Below are 23,025 nucleotides of genomic sequence, written 5' to 3'. Positions count from 1 at the left end.
TAGAAAAAAATCAGTGTGAGCACTTTGGCCTTGGATCTCTGCACTTGTTAGTCCAGGCCTCTGACACTGAAGCCAAGGGCATCCCCCAGCCCCTACCACTTAGTTCCAGGGCTGGACTGGAAGGATCAGTGTACATCCCACAGAACATCAGAGCCCCAGTGAGCCCTTAGTAAGAACTGATTCCAACCTCCTTACTGGGGACCCTCTGGCTAGACCGGCCCACCTTTGGGAATGGGCAGAGAGTCCCACACTAGGACAGTGTCCTTCACGGGGAAAGGGAGCTGGGCTATGTGTACACTGTCAAGTTCAAGCATCTCTGCATGGCCTCAAGGCTATCCATCTTGCCTCACCTTTCACCACTCTTTGCTCCAACAGTACCAAACCACTCACACGTCTCCACACGATTTGTTGCCTCAGTGCCTTTGTACAGACTAGACTTGACTGGAATGTCCTATCCCACACTCCACCACTCCCCTCCCCCACCTATTTATACCTGGGTAACTTCTACCTACCAGTTATGATCCAGCTCAGCTATCACTGCCTTTAGAAGCTTGAATGGGGCCACGATCACGAAGCTGGTGGCCTCCAGAAAAAGCAGACCTAGGGTCACATCTCTAGTCATTCTCCCTAAATCTTGGTTTTCTTATCTATAAAATGGAAATGATAACGCCAAACTTTCAGGGTTGTTAGAGGAAGCTGTGAAGGACTCAGTATAGCCGGCACATAGAAGGCACTTAAATTCGGTAGCCATTTTCCTCGTTTTCTGATTTCTCCACTCTGCCCTTCCGTCCTAGACTGGGATGGCTGTCTGTCTCTCACTCTCCTATGTGTGTGCTATTTTTTAATCTACTTTATTGAAGTGTAATTTACACACAATAAAATGTGCCCATTTTAAGTATGACGAGTTTTGACAGATGTGGACCCCTGTGCATACCTGTGTATGTGGAACATTTCTATTACTCTTAAAGCTTTCTTTGTGCCCTTCCCAGTTAATCCTCTTGCCCTCATCCCGGGCCCGTGGCAACCATGATGTCTTTCTATTGCTAGAGGTTATACTGTCTTTCCTAGAGCGCCATGTAAATGGAACCATGCAGTATATATTCCTTTGTGCTTCGTTCACTTAGCATAATGTTTTGAGATCCTTTGCAGCCTTCAGTATTGGCCCCTTATAGCTTTGCTTTGAACTTTGTATGATAATTTATCTGCTTCCTCCACTAGACTCTGAAGCCCTCAAGGATTTTTTTTTCTTCTCTGGTTCCCAAAGAGGCACTCAGTAAATGTTAGAGGGAAGAAAGGAGGGAGGAAACGAGGGAGTTGCCGTGGGGATTGGCAAAGATCTTGGCTGCAAGCATGCATCTTGTCCACCCCTGGAGGCAGTACTCGCATCCCCAGCAGAACCACACACACAGACACTTACAGCAGCCAGTCCACAGCCACCAGCAGGCTGATGTCCTCGGTCGGCAGGCCCACAGCCGTCAGAATGAGCAGCATGGTGACCAGCCCGGCACTGGGGATACTGGCTGCACCAACGCTGGCCAGCGTGGCCGTGAGGCTGTGAGAACAGAAAAGGCCAGGTCAAGGGAAGAGAAAGTGGTCTCAGCAAAACCATCCCTGGCAGGCAATTTTTGGCTCTAATTTTCCTGGCAGTCACAAATCCCCTTTTCCTCCCAAGGAATAAAGAAATCTGGAGGACCAAGACCCAGGAAATAGGGTCTATTAGGAGTCTGCTCAAGCTTGTTGCAAACTTATAAATTCGTGGAGCAGAGTCTTACCCCATCATGACATCCAATTCGCTGGATATATCACAGGGCTTAACTAAGGTAAACATGTCTCTAAAAGCAGGCAAGGAGATAAAGAAGAAAAACAAATTCCCCTTAATCCTCCGACAGGAACACCACTGCATTCATTTCTGCCTACGCCTTTATGTCTCTGTGAGAACCAGAGACTTCTAGACTACGTGGCAAGAGTCTGAGGAGGTCATTGCCAATGTTAACATGAGAGCTCAGAATAGCAAATATCCAGACGCAATTGAGTGGACATCGGGGGAACAAATCAACAGAATTTCAAATGACATTAAGCTTCAGATGCCTGGACATCTCACCATGGGCTGGAAAATACATTATTCAGAAAAAAGGTGCCTAGAAATGATAATAAAATAACAGGAGGCTTTGCTTCTGAAGAATCTCATCCCTTGCTTTCCAAGCAATGCCAAGGGCATACAGAGCACCATTTTGAAGGTGTCTTTGGCAGAGGGTTTAATCTAGGGTTCAAGGGCCCTGTCTAGACACCAGAGGGCCTCTGTGGTCCAGCAAAGGGCAATGACTTTTTCTCCTCTTTTCTGGATGCTATTTATAAAAGCTGTCATTTCTAAATGGAAGGATGCCTATGAAAATATGGATTTCTAACTTGCTTTTCTGGCTGCTGAAAAGAAAAAAGGGGCTGCTTTCTTTGTGGTTATATAATTCTAGAGTTTTTATAATATGTCTTCCGGCTTCAAACTAAGAATCAGACTTCCAAACTGGTTTGCCAATTGGTGTGTCCAAGCCCAGAATCCTGGTCTTACAGTTGAGAGGGACCTGAATTTACCTAACCTTACATAGGAGGAAAGAAAGGTCCCGGGAGGTTTTGTGTTTTTTACTGGTTTTTCCATATATGCCACTCTTCCCACATTTGGGCTTTCACAGAATAGACATTTCCCCCAGGTGGGATCTAGAACCCATCTTTGGTTTTTCCCTGCCCCATCAGTGTGGAGCTGGTGTCAGTGTTTAAAGAACTCCATTTGGTGGTGGGGGGAGAGGTCCCTCTAGGTTATAGGAAGTCGTCGTGTGTAGTGGTTATCAGTGAAGGTTTTGGAGGCGAATGACCTAGGTTCAAATCCCAATTCTGCCATTTAACCACATGACTTGGGCAACTTAACCTCTTTGTGCCTTGATTTTCTTATCTGTAGAAAAAGGAGATAACAGTGGTGTCTCACGTAGAGTCATCAGGAGCTCAGAAATAAAGCACTTAGGAGAGGCCGGCACAGTACAACACCCCCACCCCGCCCTGCCCCAATACATGTGAATTGTTATTCTTATCGGGAAATCTGGGCAGGGTGGGGCTGCTTTGCAATGAAAACTTCCCTAAAGTCCCACCAGTTGGCGGGTGGGAGTTCTCAGTCATTTCCCCAAGATGGATAGAACATCAGGGAAGGGGAACTTCCCAAGTTCCAATGATCTTGGCTTCGACTATTTTGTTTACAACATCAGTTGCTTCTGTTATATGAGTCACTCTTACACATCCCTGCGTACTATGGCCCCGTTGTCTTGCTACCCCTTGTTTGTGGGAGACGAAATCCTATAAAGAAGGCTTCCTGGTGGTTGGTTTTCTTTCTGTTCCTCCGTCCCAATTATACCCTCACCCAACCACAGGCAGAGTGTCTGTGGAATTCTAAGTCCTGCAATAGCTCCCTGGGAGGTGATCTCCCCTCTGTCCCTTTATCCCTTCCTGCTTTTCCTGTCCTTCCACTCCCCTGGCTCATTTCCCTATGACTGGTTCTTGGATGTTGTACAAGGTACCACACACACATTAATCACAGCAGACCTTCACAGTAACCCTGAAAGGTACATATGGTAGTATCACTGATTGGATGGGTGGAGCAACTTAGGCTCACACAGCTTGAACATGATCTGCTGGGATCTGAACATTCGTCTGCTTGATTCCAATACCATGCTGACTTTTGATGTCCTTTGATCCCTCCTCACATTGAAAACTCTATGACTTAACAAATTTGCTGAGAATTCCTGGCCACTGTTCTGCTGCACGCAGGGAAATGAGAAGATGAGGAATGTACTGGAAGCACAGCAGAGAAGCTGGACTTGGCTATTCTTTCTTGACTAAATTGAAGACAGCGAACTACATACACTCCATGGTGGGTGGGTGGGGGCTCCCCCCAGAGACAGCCCTTGTGATGTCTACAAATATGGCAGATTTGGCTGAACTTGCCAGGGGCACAAGTACTAAACATATTTGGCCAACTTTATCCTTTGTCGAGTGACAATTCTCAGTCGTATCATTGTTAAAATAAAGGATAAATTTAAATCATTCAAGCACAGTCTCAATCACCTGGTCACTGGTCCATCTTCCCATCTCTAAGTTCTCACCTAATGGTGTGAACTTGATGGGAAGCATGGTTGCTTCATCAATGGGGAGAATTCAGGGACATTAAGAAGCCCCATTCATTTCTGAATTTTAAAGCAAGGGAGGTTGGCAGTCTCACACGCAGTCTATTAGGACATGACTCAGAAGGCTTGATAATCTGACCTGAAGCGTGTTTTCCCCTGAGTAACATCATGGCACTCACTATACCACAGTCACATTTTTCTTTCATATTCTAGGAGTATTGTATTTTCTTAAGCATCAGTAATAGTAATAATACTAGTAGCTAACATTTATTGCCAGGTGACTGTGTACCAGGCACAGTGCTCTCAACCAGCCTAGAATATGTGATTATTGTACCCATTATACAGGAAACTGAGGCTCCCCTACAGTACTGCTATAGGCTGAGTTGTGTCCCCCCAGATTCCTTTGTTGAAGCCCTAATCTCCAATGTGATGGTATTTGGAGATAGAGCCTTGGGAGGTAATTAGGTCATGAAGGTAGAGCCCTCATGATGGAATAGTGCACTTATAAGGTGAGATGTGATAGCTTGCACATGCGCGCGCTCTTTCTCTCCATGCACCAAGATAAGGCCATGCGAGTAAACATCTAGAAGGCAGTCATATGCAAGCCAGGAAGAGGACATTCACCAGGAGCTGAACCCCACCCCCCCCCCCCCCCCGCCCCGGCACCTTAATCTTGGACTTCTCAGCCTCCATAACTGTGATAAATAAACATGTTGTTTGAACCTAATAGTCTAAGGTATTTTATTACAGTAGCCCAAGCTGACTGAGATAAGTACATACCTCATAGGGTGGCTGTGAGGATTAGATAAATTAATATACGCAAGTAGGTGTGATCTTTTTCAGAGAAGCGATGTGTTTTTAATGAAAGTATTCTTTCTGAATTTTTTAAAATGAAGACTACATATGGTAAAAATAGCTTTCGTAAAAACAAAAAAAAATTTGCTATTTATTTGTAATATAATGTTATGCTATACTGAGGTACTCTTCCTCCCAGTATTTCATCATTTTTGCCATCACTCCCTAGAATGCTGAAGGGAGGATATTTTAATGAAAGAAAAACTGGGTCCAGAGTCAGTTGATGTTGGCCCCAGCGACAGCCTTGCCGGCTCATTACTGATGGTATTATAGCCTCAGACAAACTGTCAAGCCCCCTGAAGCCTGTGCTTCCTCATCTACTAAATGATCACAGAAATAACTGCCTTGCATCATCACAGGATTGTTAAAAATCAAATAACATCAAATTTCTGAAGCAAAGTCACATGGGCAATAGAAACAGAAGGCATGAGTGTGAGCCTGCTTCCTTCTGAACCAATCTTGCCTTTGAACCTGCCAATAATTCCTCTTCTCTTTTACGTCCCTCCCCATTCTTCCAACTGGAGAACTGCAATTCAAGTGGCCTCTGTGAAATGGAGTTAGAGTGGAAGGGAATAAGGTAAAAAGTTGTTTCAGTGCTTCACCCCACCCACCGCACCCACCTTACGGTCACAATCTGGCCTCCATCTAGGACGACGCCATTCATCTGGGCTATAAAGATGGCGGCCACCGCTTCATAAAGGGCTGTACCGTCCATGTTAATGGTTGCTCCAACCGGGAGGACAAATCTGGTTACACGCTTATCAATGCCCAGGTTTTCTTCCAGGCAACGGAAGGTGACAGGCAAAGTTCCTGCACTAAGGGACGACGAGAGAGAGACAAGAGTTATGTCCACTTTAGAGAAGCAGGACAACGCATGACTGAAATGCCACCACAAAGCTTTTGTTCTTTTGTTCCAATCAAACAATGTGACTTGAAAAAAGCAGTGTCTGCTAAATTAAAAACCATCACTTTGCCATATAGGCCATTACAGAGTATTGAGTAGAGATCTATACTCCAATTTAAAAACTTTTTTTAAAAAATGCAAATAAAGTTTAATTCTAATAATAAAGCAAAAAGCAAAACAACAACAACAACCACAAAAAACCATTGCTTTGGAGGCTCAAATTCAATCTTATTAAGATGATAATTAGGCAGCAAAATATTTTTGTTGGTTCTAGTTTTTGAGCTCTACTCAGAGCTTCAAGTTCCCCTTTCCCTGTGGTCATTACTTCCATCTTGGATTAAATATTGAAGCCCATGTGATTGCCCACATTAATTGGGTTGCAAAAAAAAAAAAAAACAAAACGTGTCAGAAAAGGATCAGCTACCAACAGTAAGATGGAATGAGGAATTTTTGAATGACCCATAATTTTATGCTAGAAACACTGTTTCCAACAAAATGACTACATGGGTTGCGTCTAGCCCCTGGGAACTGCCCTGAGCTGGGCCTGCTAATTTTGAAAATGCTGGACAAATCTGTTAAGCACCATTCAGCAAGAACCCAAGCTTCCAGCAACTCACTGGGGACCTTCACAGACAGTCCAACTCCCTGGTATATGGTCACTGCCAACTCTACAGTCTCTTCAATGACATAGGGCAGAAAAGCGTGTGCTCTGTAGCTAATCAAAGACCCAATACGGAGTGACTTCACCCTGATTCCTCCCATGCTTGGGATGGGAATTCATGACCACATGAATCAATCGCAAAGGCCAGAACTCCTGACATGTTCTGTGTCTTCTAAAACAGGAGACCTATAAGAGTAAGGGTTGCTGAAAGCCAGAATCCTATTTGTGGATCAAGGTGATGGGAGGGCAGGTGGATTTGCTTCAAAGTTTAAGTAACATGGAAAGCAATGATGAACATTCCAACTGCCATGGGAGAACCCTGTGGTCCATTCTCTTCTCTCTTATTCAAACCTAAGCAAACTGACTTGGGAAACCCCCAGTATAGACAGCACATTTTTCTCTCTTGCATTTACAGCCTTAGTCATAGTTCCCTCCTCTACTTCAGAATTAGGGCTCCAGCCAAGCTGGACAAAGACACCTGCACAGGTCTCGGTTTCTCAGAGAGTGGGAAAGGACCATCAGCTTCAGGCATGCTAAATAAAATGCAGATCCAAGGGCCTACTCAGAACCAAGGTCCCTGAAGCTCTAAAACTAGGGTCTCCTAAATCTGCACCTTATCAACCCACAGACTCAAAAGCCCTATTAACAACCTTAGGGAAGCCAGAGTCATCTTACTGAAATATTGTGATTTCAAGTCAAGGGTCTTTCTCATGCCTCCTCTTTAATCTTAGGTGGGGAGAAGAAATGGATGTTTGCAGACCTCTCATTACCAAACCTTATAAGCCCAGGGAGAAAAGCTGGGATCTGGCCTCATTCACATGCAGGGGAGCCATCGTACCTGGCTTGCTGCCCCAGCTGTTTTAATGAGAAGTGTCATTTGCCTCACACAAAGTGTCCCTTTGTTCCTCTCTCCCAGCCCTTTCCTAAGACGCCTTTGAGGTTACCAGGACACCATGACTGGTCTGAAATGGCAGCGCAGCTGTGGTTGGCGGCTGGATTCTCATGGGTATGAATCTAAGGACACTTCCGGGAGGACTGGAATATATCCGTCATTATCACCGCATTCATTTTCCCACAATGTCATCAAAGGGTCTTTAGACAATTCAACAGACTGGAGAAAACAATTGGTAAGCCATGAAAATATTCTTCATGTCACTACTGGACATGCTTTGTATCTTAAAAATCCATATGTACCCCATCAGTCCAAACTGGGACTTGAAAAGTTTAACTCTTTCCTGTGTTGACAGGCTGACATTCTTTTTTTTTTTTTTTTTTTTAATATTTATCTGCCCGCGGGGGTTTCTCTAGTTATGGCGAGTGAGGGCTACTCTTCGTTGTGGTGTACAGGCTTCTCATTGCAGTGGCTTCTCGTTGCAGAGCATGGGTTTCAGTCGCTGCGGCACCCAGCCTCAATAGTTGTGGTGCACAGGCTTAGTTGCTCCACGGCATGTGGGATCTTCTGGGACCAGGGGTCGAACCCTTGACCCCTGCATTGGCAGGCAGATTCTTAACCACTGCACCACCAGGGAAGTCCCCAGGCTAACATTCTGACATTGTTTTTTTTGGCTCCTGCCTCAATGGCCATATGACAGTCTTCAAATGTTGCTAATAATAACTGTCTGGTACTTGAGATTCTTCATTTATTTTTTTATCCAGATTAGTTTTAACAGCGTACACTGAAGTTAGAGGGATGCAGAGAGATGTGTCTCAGGCCATCCCCGCTCCATCCAGCTGCCCTGACATCAGCCTCTGTGCCTATTGAGGAAATGAGGTCAACCTTTCCCCTGCACATCCCCATTCAGTCCAAGGTCCGAGGAGGCGGAAAGTATATTTAGCTGGCTGTCCCAGGGCTTTTCCTCTGTGGTCACAATCGCAAAGAAACTCTCAGTTAATTCTTAGTATGTGACTTCTGCCACAGTGACTTTTTTAAAAAGAAATTTCACATCTAGGTAAAAGCCACATTTTAACCAAAGATTAAAATCATATTTTTTTTCAGATGAAATACAGGACAAGAGGAAGATATGAGTCTAATGTTTGTGGTCTTGGCCAGATAACCCAAGAATTTTTCTTTGACTGAAATATGATTTTGTGTTTTCCCTATGCTTTTAAGATTCACCTTTGTCTTATAAAAGGACTAGGATAATTGTCTAGATGTTCAAAAGAAAAGATGATAGTATTTTGAAATAGTGTAGACATCAAAACCATAAAGGTATTGGAAGAAAATATAAAGTAATATTTTATAATCTTTGGTGGAAAAGGTATTCCTAAGCAAAATCAAAATTCTAAATACTAAAAGAAAATACTGACAACTTTGACTACATACAAATTAAAACCTGATAGTGGCAAAAAGCACTGTAAAATTTTAAGACAAATGTCAAGTGAAAGGGGACATTATTTGCAACATGTGACACATGAGTTGATATTTTTATACATGTAGAGAGCTGAAAACCAATCAGGAAAGGATGAACACCCCAATAGGAAATAAAGTTCAGAAACAATTCACAGGGCAGGGGAGGGGAGGGAAGGATGGTCAAAAAGAACATAAAAAGAGGTTTCCCCTCCCTGGTAATCAGAGAAATGCAAATTCAGTGAGATCACTTTTCACCAATAGGAATGGAAAGTATTAAAGTGACTGATAATGTTCAGTGTTGGTGAGTAGATGGGTAAAGGCACACTTGTATACCCAGTTAGCGGAGACATAAACTAATGTACTTTTCTAATTAGTCATCTGGTGATATGTTTCAAAGCCATCAATGTGCTTACCGCTGGATTCAGAAATTCCACTTCTAGAAATTTATGCTGAGGGGATCGTCAGACATCCTTGCAGAGATGTATTTGCAAGGATGCTCACAGCCCTGTTTAACAGACACGGCTTTGGGGTAGGGGCTGTATCGTAGTACATACAGTATATAATTATGAAGTTTAAAAATAGTAGTAATAGGTATATAATAAGAGCTGTAATAATACATAAAACTTTTATGATATGCTGACCAGTGAAAATAGCAATGTACAATATCTACACATAATAAGAACTGGAAATGTATATAACTAAAGATTAACTAAACGGTTACTACCAGTTATCAGTGGTGATGCCTATTTTTTTTTTCTCCAAAATTTTATTCACTGTCTGAACTTTTTCATAATGAGGAAATACCATGCTTGCAACCAGAAAACAAAAATAAAATTAAACATGGTTGTTTCTATTAAAAAAAAAAAAAGTTAACTTTTTTACCAAAAAGAGAGGATCTTCATGGATAGAGATACTTAGCCATAGGCATTTATAGGACCAAGAAGGAAAAAGGAAATTTTGGAATGTTTCCCTTCATCTTGGGAAACTGAGTGCAGAATCCAGATCTCCCAGATTGTATAGATTTTAGCTTTTTCCAAAACCTCACGTTCTACTAGTACAGAATTCTCATGATTTGTACGATGGAAATATACTTTGGCTTCCCAGTGTGTCGCCACTATTGGCCTGCTAGGTCACTTAAGAAAAACCTGATTGCCTGCTCAGTAGCTTTGAAAAAGCAGTCTCCCTGCGTCACGGAGCGGCTGCCTCCCTGCAGTGCGTGGTCATGGGCTCTGTGATGAGGACCTGGCAGCCTGTGACTCCAGAGACAGCACTGAGCTTCGGGTCGCCTCCCTGCCACCTGCTTTATGGCCTCAGTCTTTGTTTTTTGACCAAAGGATACATGTGCAAAAATAAAAGCAACACTCACAGGCTGAAAGAATACAACTCTTTTAGTTTTTGAAATTCTACATTGCCGAGTGTTTCATGTGTATTTGTTTTGGTTGGGTTGTTTGTTTTTGCTAAATTCACCCCAAGATGATATCCCCCTAAAAAGAGGGTTTTTTGTCTGCATGAGGCACTGGAACGAGGTAATGAAGAAGGAACTGACTCTCAGTCAATGTCAAGTTAAATCAATGCCAACCTGACTTTCCTCAAAATCAATGCGGCAGAATAGTCCATTACACCTTCAAAGACTTGCCTGATTTCCGGTTTGTGTGAAAAATCTCACCTGACCTACCATTTACCCTGCAAAACTTTGTTCTCCTACTTTTGAAAAATTACTCCAATAGAGTGATATGTTGTAATAGCATTTTTCGAATTACAGGTGAGAGAATTTCTTAAATAAAATAACATCCTGTTACACCCTTTTAAAAAACATTTGAAACTAATCTGATGCTATATGTGACAAATTATGCCTAGAGATGAATGGCATGCATTCACCTGGGAAACTTATATGAGATCATGGTTCTAAGACAGCTGCATACCAGCAAAAAATTCATCAGAAAGCTCAAAAGTTCCCAAAAGGAGCCAAGAATCTAAAGCGTTCCACTTTTTCAAAAACATTTTAATAATACGTGAAAAGTGTTCTCATTGAACGTTGTGATGGGAAGGTTTTGAAAACGAAGTGGCAAAGAAGTCAAAGGAGTGAACAGAGAGAAACAATGGTGATTTCTTGTGTTCTCTACCTGGAAGCGGTACCCAGGGCAGTGATCCAAGCTTGGAAAATGCCAGCAAAAAAGGAGAAAGGGTTTTTCCTGGTCACTAGGAAGTAAATCAAGGGGAGAAAGATGCCCCCATGGATGATGAGGCCAACAATCACCGTGATCATGTACATCCCCAGTTGCCTAGCAACCACCTCTAAGTCCTTGATTGCAATGATCTTCCCACAAATTAGGCAGGCGATACCTAGGGGAGAGTACCTGAAAAACAAAAAAGAAAGAAAAAAAAGCATTGAAGAGCTGATGATAGGATTCAGAATTTAAATCTGGGCCCTCCTGAGTCCCACACCCTGAGGAAAACCCTTCGCATTCCTGTACAAAGAGTATGGCCGAAAGAGGACCGTGAGATTCAATAGATGCTATATTTTGCTTCCAACTAGCCACATTATCTGAAATCTTTCCTATGGACCTGGTGGCCCCTGCTCTGATGAAAAACCCCAAGGCAAACTTTTTTGCTCAGGTAATTTTTTAGGGCTAGGCTCTTACATAAGTACCAAACTAAAAGTTGAGAGACACTCAAGTTACATCTTTGAGAATCTTATTTGATTTCTTTGTTCCAAATCTCCTTCCTTGAAAATTGAGAATAAATTTAGAGCTTCTCAGAAAGCTCATTAGAGCTTCACCAATTTACAGACTCTGGTGTTTGTAAATAGTGCTTTGTTTTTGCCTTGGAAGGAATCTAGGAAATACATTGACAGAGAAAAAGAGAGAGAGAGATGCCCAAACAAGAAAACGATCTAAGCCAAGGAGCCTGTTTAGAGAAATGTGGTCTTATTACAAGTCTGAAAGTGTTTCTTTCCGCACTTACCCCAACAATAATGCTGGCTGCCATTCATCGTGTTTCAAGCAATATGGGGAGAGATCCACACATTTAATTCTTACCACAACCCTAAAATCAAGGAATCATTATGCCTGTTTGGCAAATGAGGAAACTGAGGTTTGGAAAAGTTAAATAACTGGCCCCACACACGAAACCAGGAAGGAGGAGGAGAACAATCTCAGATCTCTGAAACGCTACCACTGGGGGTTTTCATCCCTACCAAACCACTTCCTCGAAGGGGCAATTGTAGTGTTTTGTACATAAGCAGACAATTTGCCATCTACCAATCTATCCTAAACTAAACTTAGTTTATATTTCTATATTATTATGATTTTATAGCATGCTTGGAAACAATCTGCCGTTGTCTTCACTCTTGAGTCAGCTAACCAGGCTCTCTCTCACTTTAGGTATACTTTTCGCATGTTTGGCAGCACCCCTTTTCAATTGCCTAATCTGGTGCTGTTGGGGCGTGAACTTGTTCAGCCTGTGACACTGCTGACTGAAATGAAAACGCGGGAACGTCAACACCTTATTAAGAATTATGAATGTAGTTGAAAGAAAGACTGTGGGGCAAGTGAAGTCACGCTCCCAGCTGGGGGAGGGGAGTTAGGAAAAAGAGAGGGACAGCAAGTAGATTTGGTGTATTTTTTTTTTTTTTTTTTTTGCAGTTGTGTTTGGAGCAAGCACTTCCCGGGTTAAAGCAAAGGCATGAGGAGTAGACAAGAGTCATATACACAATTACACGAGACATAGAACTTGTCCAGCCACTTACCAGCTATATGACCTTGGTTAGTCACTCACTCTCATTTTACAGATGTGCAAGTCGAGGCTTAGAGAGGCTGACTGCAACCTCATGGGATTGCTGCGAGGATTACGTTCTTGAACATGCATATGTACACACTATCAAAAGTCCCTCTCCCATCCCTGTCAGTGCCATGAGTTCTCTGACTCCTGACACAGGAGTCCCTCGCATGTTCTGTTTTCACACATCTACCCCATGTCCCCTCATCACCTATGCTTAATGAGTCAAGTCCGAGTTAACAAGGCTTTCTAAGGCATCTCACAGGCTACTGCCACCCAACTGCGGATGTTTTTACAAGCAAAACATTTTCTCAAAAGGAATCTTCTCCCAAAAGAGCTGATTTGTAACTGACACTAATTAGTTAAAACATGAGCTTAGATACTCTCTTCCCTGAGGAGCATCTAGCCTGTAGTCTCCACTTCTCCATACCCAGAGGTGAGGGCTGGCGATGTTCAAGGGCTGCTTCCCCAGAAATTAGGGAGTCGAGTCATTAAACCCTCAGCTTTCCCACCATTTTACATTCTCTTGTGCTGCCCGTAGTCACAACATCTCATAGATCAGCAGGGTGATCTCAGGGGCCAGGTCTGTGTTCCCATTGTAAATTACTAAACAGAATATACACTTTCTGATAAAACCAACAAGAATTTATCTTCATAAACCAAGAGATTAATTCTTTCCCAAGCACCAATCACCCCTTAAAGATGTCCAGAAAAAGACAAATACGAGCTGTTTTGGGTGCCGTTCAATTTTCCTGCTCTTCGGGGACAAGCAATTTATAGAATGGAGAGAAAATGTTTTCAGGGCCCCTTGCCAAGCAAGACCAGCTATAGAGACCCCTGGAGAACACATCTGAGCCAGAGCCAAATGGATTAGAGAGAGGTAACAGGTTATCACTGGAGCACTCAGCCCCCTGGGAGAAACCCGAGTGCCCACTATAAATGGACAGTGCATTCAAAGGCCAGAAGGTAGAGTGTTGGGGTAAATAAATACGGCAAGCAGGGGCCCTAGTTAACCCGAACACTTTGGTCTCTGGAACTAGAATGAGCATTAATTAGGACAAGGAAAGAGACTTTGTTCTATCACTTTTTTTAGGGTCATTACTTCCCTGCACCTATTTTCAAAGCAGGTACCTTAAGCCTCCACTCAGGAGCTGGAGATTCTAAGTTTGTGGGTTTCCATATTAATGAATTATCTCACTGAAAATGACACTCTATGAAAAAGAAAAGGCAAATGTCCAGGGCTCAAGTCACCACTTAAAGTTTCTAAGATGAAGCAAACAGTCAAAGCCATAAACCAAAGTGCATAAAGAAGCTGAGAGAAAAAAAAAAAAAGAAGCTGAGAGCTCCCGTGAGTGTTCTGAAGCTAAGTGATGCCCAGTAACTATTGGACCAGTTGTTTTTTTTAATCTTTTTTTTAAATAATTTTTTTTATTAGTTATCTATTTCATACATATTAGTGTATATATGTCAACCTCAATCTCTCAATTCATCCCACCACCACCCCGCCCTGCTTTTCCCCTTGGTGTCCATATGGACTGGTTTCTAAATTAGAAGGACTTGACTGTAGAGCTGGGAGAGAGAATGGTTCCCATGCTGCCCTGAGCCTGGCTGTATCCTCAGCTCTGGGCACCATTTTCAAAGCCACTGATGCATCCGGAACTGGCCCGTGGCATCTTTTTCTTACCGTTGCATCACCCATTCTTGCCTCTGCCCACTTTGCACCTCAGTGCTTGTCATCCTAAGGTTTCTGCCAAGATGCCCCCCAGGTCTGCTCTCTACTCCACAGACACCCACAGCACTAACATACCCTGAACTCAGTCTATGTGTCCACAGACTCCTGCCTCAGCATCACCTGGCCTGCCTGAAGCAATACGGGTTCCCTGGACGTGCCACATACCTACTGAGTCAGAATTTCCTGGAGCTGGCCATGGGGCATTTATGGGTCAGACAAGTTCCCCACGTAATTCTGATGTGTTTGGAAATCAAAGTCTCCAGGAATAAAATCTGATCTGCAACTGATGAAATACAAATAGTCCTCGGTTAGTCTTTGGAAACCATTTACTTTATTTAGCTACAACTTATTCAAGGCCTTTGGTCTTAACCCACGAAAGTGATTAATTTGGGACTTTTGGGCAGATGGTGGGCCAGATGGTGGGCCAGACACTTGGAGTGGTGCTAAGTGGAGGGACTTTCTCGGTCCTGCCGTAAAGCACTCTGGTTCTGTCCCACACGTTGCCAACAGCAACACCAGTCTGCCGGTTTGGGACAGATTTCAAGAGTACTCAGAGTTGGAAGAGTTTGTTAATAAAGACTTAAATATACATTCCAAGAGTTACCTAAGGGGCTGTCGGTACTTGGGTAAGGAAGTAACACAAATCTCCACTCTCCCAGTCCACTTAGGGAGAGGTTCTGGCTATCCAAGGAGTGACTTTTGCTGAGACTTACCATTTGAGGATTAGAACAGGATAGAATGAAAGTCAACTCATGGAGGCTCCAGGCTCCATTATATCACCAGTGCCCAAAATTGCTGTCGACATAGAAGAGGTGCTCAAAAGTATGCAGGAAGTGAAGGAATGAATGGATGAATGGGTGGATGGAGGAACTGGTGGGTGGATGGATGGTGGTGGTAGTGGGTTAACTGGGAGGGAGAATTGAAAGAGTGAGCAGAGATTTCACTTCTCACTTTATGTTTCTATGGTGGTGAGATTATGAAAAGTTTTACTTTCTATTTAAGTTTGCAGATTTTGAAAAAAAAAGTTTTAAAGCACTTTGTAAAAAAACAAGAATATGACAATCACACGGAAATTAAGGGTTTGTCTGTCTTTCTTCCTTTTTCCTTTTTCTTTTCTTTTCTTTCTTTTTTTTTTTGGTGATTCAGAGGGCTTTGCAGGATTCTTAGGGAATCACAGAGAAGCAAAGGATATGGATTGAATTGATAATAATGGTAATTACCATATAACGACAATAATAATACTAGTTCATATAAAATGCTTAGACAGGTCCCAGCACATCGGAAATGCTCCATAACTACTGGTCACAATCTCACTTAAATCTCACAGCAGCCCTATCACGTGGATTCTATGATCAGTCCATTTCACAGAGCAGGATGATGGGCTCGGAGTGGGTGTAACTTACCTAAAGTCACACAGTTAGTAAAAGGAGGATCCTGGGTTCAACCCAGTCTGAGTTCAGATGGAAGCTGAGTTAGGTAATACGTCTCTGTAATTCCAGTCACTTAGGCTGTGCAACAAGTTAACCTCTGTGCTTCATTTTCTCATCTGGAAAATGGGCTCACAAAAGTATCTATTTTTGCTAGGTATTACTGTGAAAAATAAATGAGTTCATTCATGTAAAGTAATGGAATAGTATTAAGCATATCATAGGAATTTGGTAAACCTTAGTCATGAGTTAATAATAATCATAATAATTATTATCTTCTCAATAATAGGTACAGGACAGTACTTGAAAAAGCTCTGAGCATGTAGCAAGAATGTAATAATTCTGTTATAATTTAATAATAATTATTGTTAGAATAATTGTATCTCCTCAATGATGCGTTTGGCTATTATTACTATTCTTACTACCATGTAGAGAAGACTGTGAAAGAACTCTGATGATTTATGCTTTGAGGGTGTCAGTTAAGGAGTGGTTGGCTGTTTTATCCGGAACCTTCTCACACACATCGTTATCAACTGGTGATGAGGCAGCTGAAGAATGAAAGAAATGTGTGGGATTGGCATCTTACGTCACATTACACCCTCCAGACTGTTGGCTTAGATGAGGTAACCGAACAGCTGTCAGAAACCGTTCCGTAGGTCTTATTCCTGACTCACAATTGCTCATCTCCTGGGAGATGATGCTAAATCTTTAGGAGTTTTGGTTTCAGTGAAGAGGAAACTTCCTGATCCACACCCACTCCATCCTTGCAGAGAAGGGAGGTTACACTTTATGCCATGACTCTGATTTCCTAGAAGATTCCCTCTGCTTTGAGGGCTCAGTGGAAGTGACAGTGGTATGGATGAGGGAAGGAATTTTCATACATTACGCACATCACGGGCATCATAATACAGGAAAATGGACTCCATATTTAGAGCTAGGGTGCACACTCTGCTAGGAAAGGAAGGCAGATCCTAATATTTAAAACCAGGAGGTCTATTCTGCTTTATACCCTACCATTTATTAAACTCTCAGCGAGCTCAGAATGGATTTAAAACTTTTTAAAATATTTTTACAGCCTGACATCGTGTGTGACTTTAAATCTTCACACAAAAGAAACATTCAGAAATCTAGCATTGCCTGGGAAGTTGAAGAATCAGTACGATAATCGAAAAGAATACACTATTGTACTAGCATCCTTTCATGTCTCTAAAGTACAATAAAGCAATGATCAGAACAAGCTAGACCTATTAAATATGAAATCATGAGAAACATCCTCTTGATCTGAGACCCTGGGGCCTTCAGCTAGCCCACTCATTCCTAAAGTTTTTGTAAGAATTTACTACAGGCACATCACCACGTTTGGAGATAGAATGAATATAAGTCGAGAACAGATTTTGCCCTTGTAAGTTGGGAGTAAGGGCCAAGGAGAGGAAGAAGAGAGAAAGAAGGTGGAATTTCAGGGGAAGATACAGAATCAGAGGATGATCAGAGGAGGACTGAGGAGGCAGGTGGGGAGAACTAGAGCAGGAGGAGTCAGGGAATCTGTAACCCAGAATTCCTGTGGCAAACAGAACGTACACGTGGTTTGGTCTAAAAGTGATCTTATGTTATTTCTAGGCAGGCATACAGGACCATCGTAGGGGTCTGAAAAGAATGCACGTAAAAATCTTTCTGTCTGATAGATACCGACCATGAGAAGTTTCCAGTGACCAGAGATGACCCAGTTTCCTTGGTGAAGGAGAGGACACTTATGCTGTCCTGGGCTACCCTAGATTTCAGAACCACTGACCATAAACACACATGAAATGAAGTGGAGACAATATTGCTTACATGATTCAAACAGCAACAAGAAAACTCCACTCGCTTACACATCAAAGATTTTGATATCATTATAAACTCCAGCTCTTCCTCTCCCTAGCTATATAATCTTAGGCAAGTTAATTCACCTCGGTGACCCTCGGTTGCCTTTTCTGTCAAATGGGAACCATAATACCATCTTTGCAGGATTGTGGAGATTACATTTGATAGGTGTGAAGCGCTATCGTGGCTATTGGCAGATAAGAGGGAATCAATAAAAGAGAGTTTTTATCATCATGGTGCTCAGGATGATATTAAAGAACTAAGATGTAGTGTCTCTGTACCACAGATTTCTCTGCTGTAAAAGCAGAGGGTGGGACCAGGTTTCCAAGAGCATGTACAGTTCTAATCCTTTGTCATTTCACTTTTTCTTGCGTGGCCTGAGAACTGCCTTTTTTTGTTTTTGTTTTTGTTTGTCTGAGTCATGAGTAACCCAGGTCTAAGATGAATTGCTTTTGGACACCAGAATACCGGAGCAGTGGTTCTTGCACACACCCTGGGTCATGCCATATCCCTGAGACCTTGGCCCTGTCTTAGCGTAGTGTATCCTGATACTGCTCAGCTTCAGGATTACTGATTGGTTTTTCCAGCTTGCCTGTCTTTTTTTTTTTTTTGTCTTTGTCTTTTTTTTTTTTTTTAAGCTCTTTATTGGAATATAATTGCTTTACATTCTTGTACCAGTTTTTGAGTCTTTGTTTTTTCTACCAGGGCAGGGGAGGGTGAACTTTTTATGCAAGAGGCCAAACAGTAAATTTTTTAGGCTTTTCAGGCTACACAGTCTTGGTCACAACTACTCAACTCTGTCTTTTAGCACAAAAGAAACCCGAGACAATACATGAACACATAGGTATGGCTGGGTTCCAACAAAACTATTTGTGTTCACTAAATGTGAATTTCACATAATTTTCATATGTTGTGGAATGCTACTACCCTTTTGATCTTTTTTCAGCAAGATGAAAACATAAAACCCATTCTATTGACAGCCCATAGAAAATAAATGGCAGATAAAGATTTGGCCCACAGGCTATAGTTTTCCAGCCCAGTTTCCAGGGAAAGCTCCAAAAAAGAGATTTTCATCTCTTACTCAAAGTCTTTCCGGAAAGCCCTTAGCTTGGTTCACGCCCGCCCACTCTTTCCTGCTGGGAGGGCTCCCGTGTCCTCTAGGGACCCCATGGCCATCTCACACCCCCACCACCATGAAGTAAGAACAAGCCCACTCACCACATGATCATGATTACCAGCTTCATCACAATCTCATTCAAAATGTTGAAGAAGTCCACCATCAGCTTGGCCTGCTCGCCCATCTTCCCCATGGCGATGCCAAAAGCAATGAAAAACCCTATCAGACCTGTTGGGAGAATCACAGGACACAGAAGGACCAATTATAAAGGATGTGTTTCTTCTCCCTTGTTGGTCACCATCCTCCTGCACGGAGCTGCGTTCTCCCCCGTTGGTTACCCTATGAATGAGGCATTAAATGACAAAAGCATTATGTGTCACACTGAAAATACCTTTCTCCTGGATAACGATGGCTTTCCTGAATATTTTCCACATGAGCAAGTTGAACTGTAGGCAGGTTAGTTCCTTGGAGAAAATGAATTCTTTTTCATTCCAAACTAAAAAGTACTCTCTTCTCTCTCCTCCTCACTTATGTAATCATGGGTAAGCAGATTCCATGAGTACATAGATTAACGAAGGTAGGCTTGTTGGGACTTGGGGATTATCATGCAAACTTTGGAGCCAATATTAGAAGTGCAGGGACCAATTAGCCAATTCAGTCTCTGCCAGGGTTATATCCATATTAGTTTGGTGTTATCCCATATTAATGCATGGCTGGTATGTTTCACTCTAAGAAAATCCTAAACATAAAATTATTTTCCCCTTGCTGTGTGCCTAATTGGAGAAGGAGGAAGAATGTCACAAAATCAAAGGGAAAGCAATGAGAAATCCAGAACAGTCGGGAAACCCCAAATGACCCAATTGTTTGGATTTAACCTGTTACATATTAATTCATCACCATTCTTTCCATGGTCAAAACAGTTAGAACACTTTCTTTTTTATCGTGTTTTTTTTCAGGGTCATAAAGCGAGAAGCCCGTCTTCGTTACTTCCTAGCCCCTGGGCCCTCTTCCCTCTTCACTTGACATCACTTGACTTCCATCTGAGTGCAGCCCCACCCCAGCCCCCAGGGTCAATCTAATCCCAGGCCAGAAGGAGGTGAGGAACCCGCCCCCACCTCTTGATGTCAGTGTCGAATTGCAGTAAGCCCTGGACCAAGTCCAGCAGCCAACCTTGGGTCTTACTTCTGTGTTGCCTTTTGCCTCATTCCCTGAGTATCTGTCCTGGGAACCTGCCTGATACATTAGTTCCTCCAAGGCAAGACCGGGCTTTTTTCTCCCCAGAATATTCTCTTCACCACCATTGCCTCCCACCCCTCTTCCTCAGTGTCTCACCCTGGAGTCTCACCCAGACCCTCCCAGGGACTGGGGCACACTGCATGGCTAACAGATGTCCCTGTTACTGCCTGGGGGCTGTCTGAATTTCTTTCTTTCTTTCTTTCTTTTTCTTTCTTTCTTTCTTTCTTTCTTTCTTTCTTTCTTTCTTTCTTTCTTTCTTTCTTTCTTTCTTTCTTTCTTTTGAAAGTATTGATTTATTTATTTTTGGCTGCATTGGGTCTTTGTTACAGCATGGATTTCTGATAAGCAGTCATCATGTGCCCCCCAACTCCCAATCTGTTATTGCCAATCTTACGGCTCCAATTCTGATGACTTGCATGGACTATAAATCAATGTCATTGTCCCCTTGGCAACAGGCCCTTGCTGGCCCATCTGACTTTTTCTCTGACCTGCACTGTGGGCCACCCACTCTTCCCTGTCTCTCCTTCCTCTTCCCTACCCCTACCCTGTCCCAGTTTGGCAGACCTCATATCCAGTCCCTCCCTATTATATCCAATTTCCTATTGCCTCTATCCGTTTATGCCTGCGGTCTTGAGCTGTATCAAGGTAAATGATAGCATTATAATGAGAGTCTCTTAGGGGAAAATTCTCTCTAAACTTCTGATTTTTCCTTTTCCCTAGACACAGAAACCACTCACCTCCCACACCAAGCATAGACCAACACAGATTGTTCAACTGCCCTTTGCTGGATCCTCTCTCTCTTCAGCAAAAAGAATCTAGCACTTGCACTGAAACTGTTAATCCTTGGTATTTAATATTTCCCCTTTTTGGCTCTGGGCCAGAAAGATTAACTAGTGACTTACAAGTGAGTTATTGGCCATAAACACAAAGGCTGAACGAGAATGAGCGTGACCTAGAATTAGAGTGGCAGGGGAGAGTGACCTCGTTCTGCGGTAATGGAGGAAACCAAATCCAGGCTCTTCTCAAGCCCATGGCGGGGGGAGTTTGCTAGGTGTAGGGTGAGCAATAATCTGTGAACATTCTGGCTGAGAACAGCCAATATCACTTGGTTAATTCCTTTTGGAATTTTAAGAGAAAATGCTCAAGGTCTCAAGGTCCCAAAGAACTAGAATGAAATAGCTCCCCTGGCAGGGTCAGCAGAAACTGGCCATCTCTGTGATTATAAGAGAGAGATGTTGAAAGGAGCGCTCTCTCACAGGAGTTGATTTAAGTGGCTGGGGTTGAAGTAGAGCCCAGAGTAGTCTGGAGGTTTGGGGAGTAAAAAATGAGTCTTTCAAGAAGTGGGAGGCTAGAGCCAGGGGTTTTATCTTCACTATTGCAATGCTTGATCCTCGGGACTTTCCGAAGCCAAAAAACAAACAAAAACCAAAAAGAAAAAAGAAAAAAAAAAAAAAAAAAAAAGCCACCATCGTTGCTCTTGGAAAACCATGGAAAGAACCTTATTTCAGCCATGATTTGTAAATGGGAAGTTTCTCAACAGTCTAACTTCCCTTAGCTTTCCAGAGCCTCAATTTGCACTTGGAAAGCCAGGGCCAGCTTCTCATTTCCCTCTGTAAACACTGCCTCATTGAACTCACTCACTGGAACAAGGGTGTTTCATTTGAACAAAGCCCTCTTAGACTTGGTCACTGGGGTTGAGAGTCCTGAATTGTGTTGAAACTCCCTGGTACAGCCAAAGGTCATGTGACTTCCCAGATTCCACTGAGACTCTGGAAATGACCATGAAAGTGTTCTGAATGATTCACCCCAAAGCCCTGGCCCCGTTATTCATGGCCACAGTATAAAACTGTGGGATCACTTTGACCATGGGGTTTGGGGGGCAAGGGGAGTTGGGAATGCCTGAAAGGGTCACAGACATCTGGACAGTGGGAGAGAAGAGCCACTCGGAGTTGGATGCTGAGATTGTGTGCAGACCCTCCTTCTCAGAGCAACTCTCCCACTTTCTCCTCTCTCCTTCCTACTCTCACCTCCCACTGATTGCCAAGCCATTTACTGATCTTCCGTTGCCTGGCAACCTGGTCAGCTTATCTCTTCCCTCATTCTCCCACTTCCTGCCAGGTCAAAGAAAAAGACACTTTTCAGTGGCTGGGCAATCCTGCCCCCTCCACCTCTTTCTCCACCATTCTGAATGAGTAAGGAGTAGGGCTAACTATTTTAGAACAAACAAAGAGGACTCCCAGATAAAATCTGAATTTCAGATAAACAATGAAATTTTTTTTTTAAGTACAAGTAGATCCCATGCAATATCTGGGACGTACTTAACACTTTAAAATTATTTGCTGTTTATCTGAAATTCACAGGAAACTGGGCACCCTGTATTTTATCTGATGCCCTTATCAAAGAGACAAGGGCATTTGATCTCCTAGATGGTAAAGTGAGCTCAACCTTTTCTAAGCAGCTCTCATGCAAATCCTCAGAAATCTCGCTTGCATGGATCAACATACGTCTTCCACATAGACTTCCTATGGCTCTCAGCTTATGACCAAATGTCCCGCTTTCTTATCTTGGGGACACCATTCTAACAGTGGGTGGGGGTTCTAGAGAGGGGAGTGGACCCAAGGGGTGGATGGGGAGTAAACTGAGCACACTGGAGTCACCCCCACGATGGGGAGCCTCTATCCTCTGTGGGGTGTTTTCTATTGAGCAGCTTAGCGCTCCACCCCCTCTTAATGATGACAGCGGCTCACGTGATAAAGCACATGGTGTGTACCGCTGTGCCTACGTGCACAACCTCACTGAATGCTCCCAGTGATCTACAAGAGAAATGCCAGTCCCACGGCCACTTTACAGGTGAATCTTGAGAAGTGGAGCAACCTGCCCACAATTAGATAACTGGTGAGTGGTCCATAAGGGATCCAAACTGGATCCAAACTGGTCTAACTT

The 23,025-nt window shown here is 43.0% G+C and overlaps 1 protein-coding gene across 1 annotated transcript in view; it reads right to left on the bottom strand.

Annotated features, from left to right (window-relative positions):
• The window catches only part of SLC1A2 (solute carrier family 1 member 2), a 140,796-nt gene that overhangs the window by 15,103 nt on the left and 102,668 nt on the right, over positions 1 to 23,025 (bottom strand). The window contains exons 6-9 of the mRNA XM_057749319.1: positions 18,948 to 19,074; positions 11,057 to 11,290; positions 5,639 to 5,833; positions 1,418 to 1,552 (exon numbers count right to left, since the gene is read on the bottom strand). Coding sequence (XP_057605302.1) covers positions 1,418 to 1,552; positions 5,639 to 5,833; positions 11,057 to 11,290; positions 18,948 to 19,074 — 691 coding nt within the window. The remainder of the gene's footprint in view (positions 1 to 1,417; positions 1,553 to 5,638; positions 5,834 to 11,056; positions 11,291 to 18,947; positions 19,075 to 23,025) is intronic.

Source organism: Hippopotamus amphibius, chromosome 9 (genome assembly GCF_030028045.1).
Source record: "Hippopotamus amphibius kiboko isolate mHipAmp2 chromosome 9, mHipAmp2.hap2, whole genome shotgun sequence".
NCBI classification, from domain to species: domain Eukaryota; kingdom Metazoa; phylum Chordata; class Mammalia; order Artiodactyla; family Hippopotamidae; genus Hippopotamus; species Hippopotamus amphibius.
The sequence above is the reverse complement of the archived record's forward strand: the minus strand, read 5'-3'. Positions and strand labels throughout refer to the sequence as shown.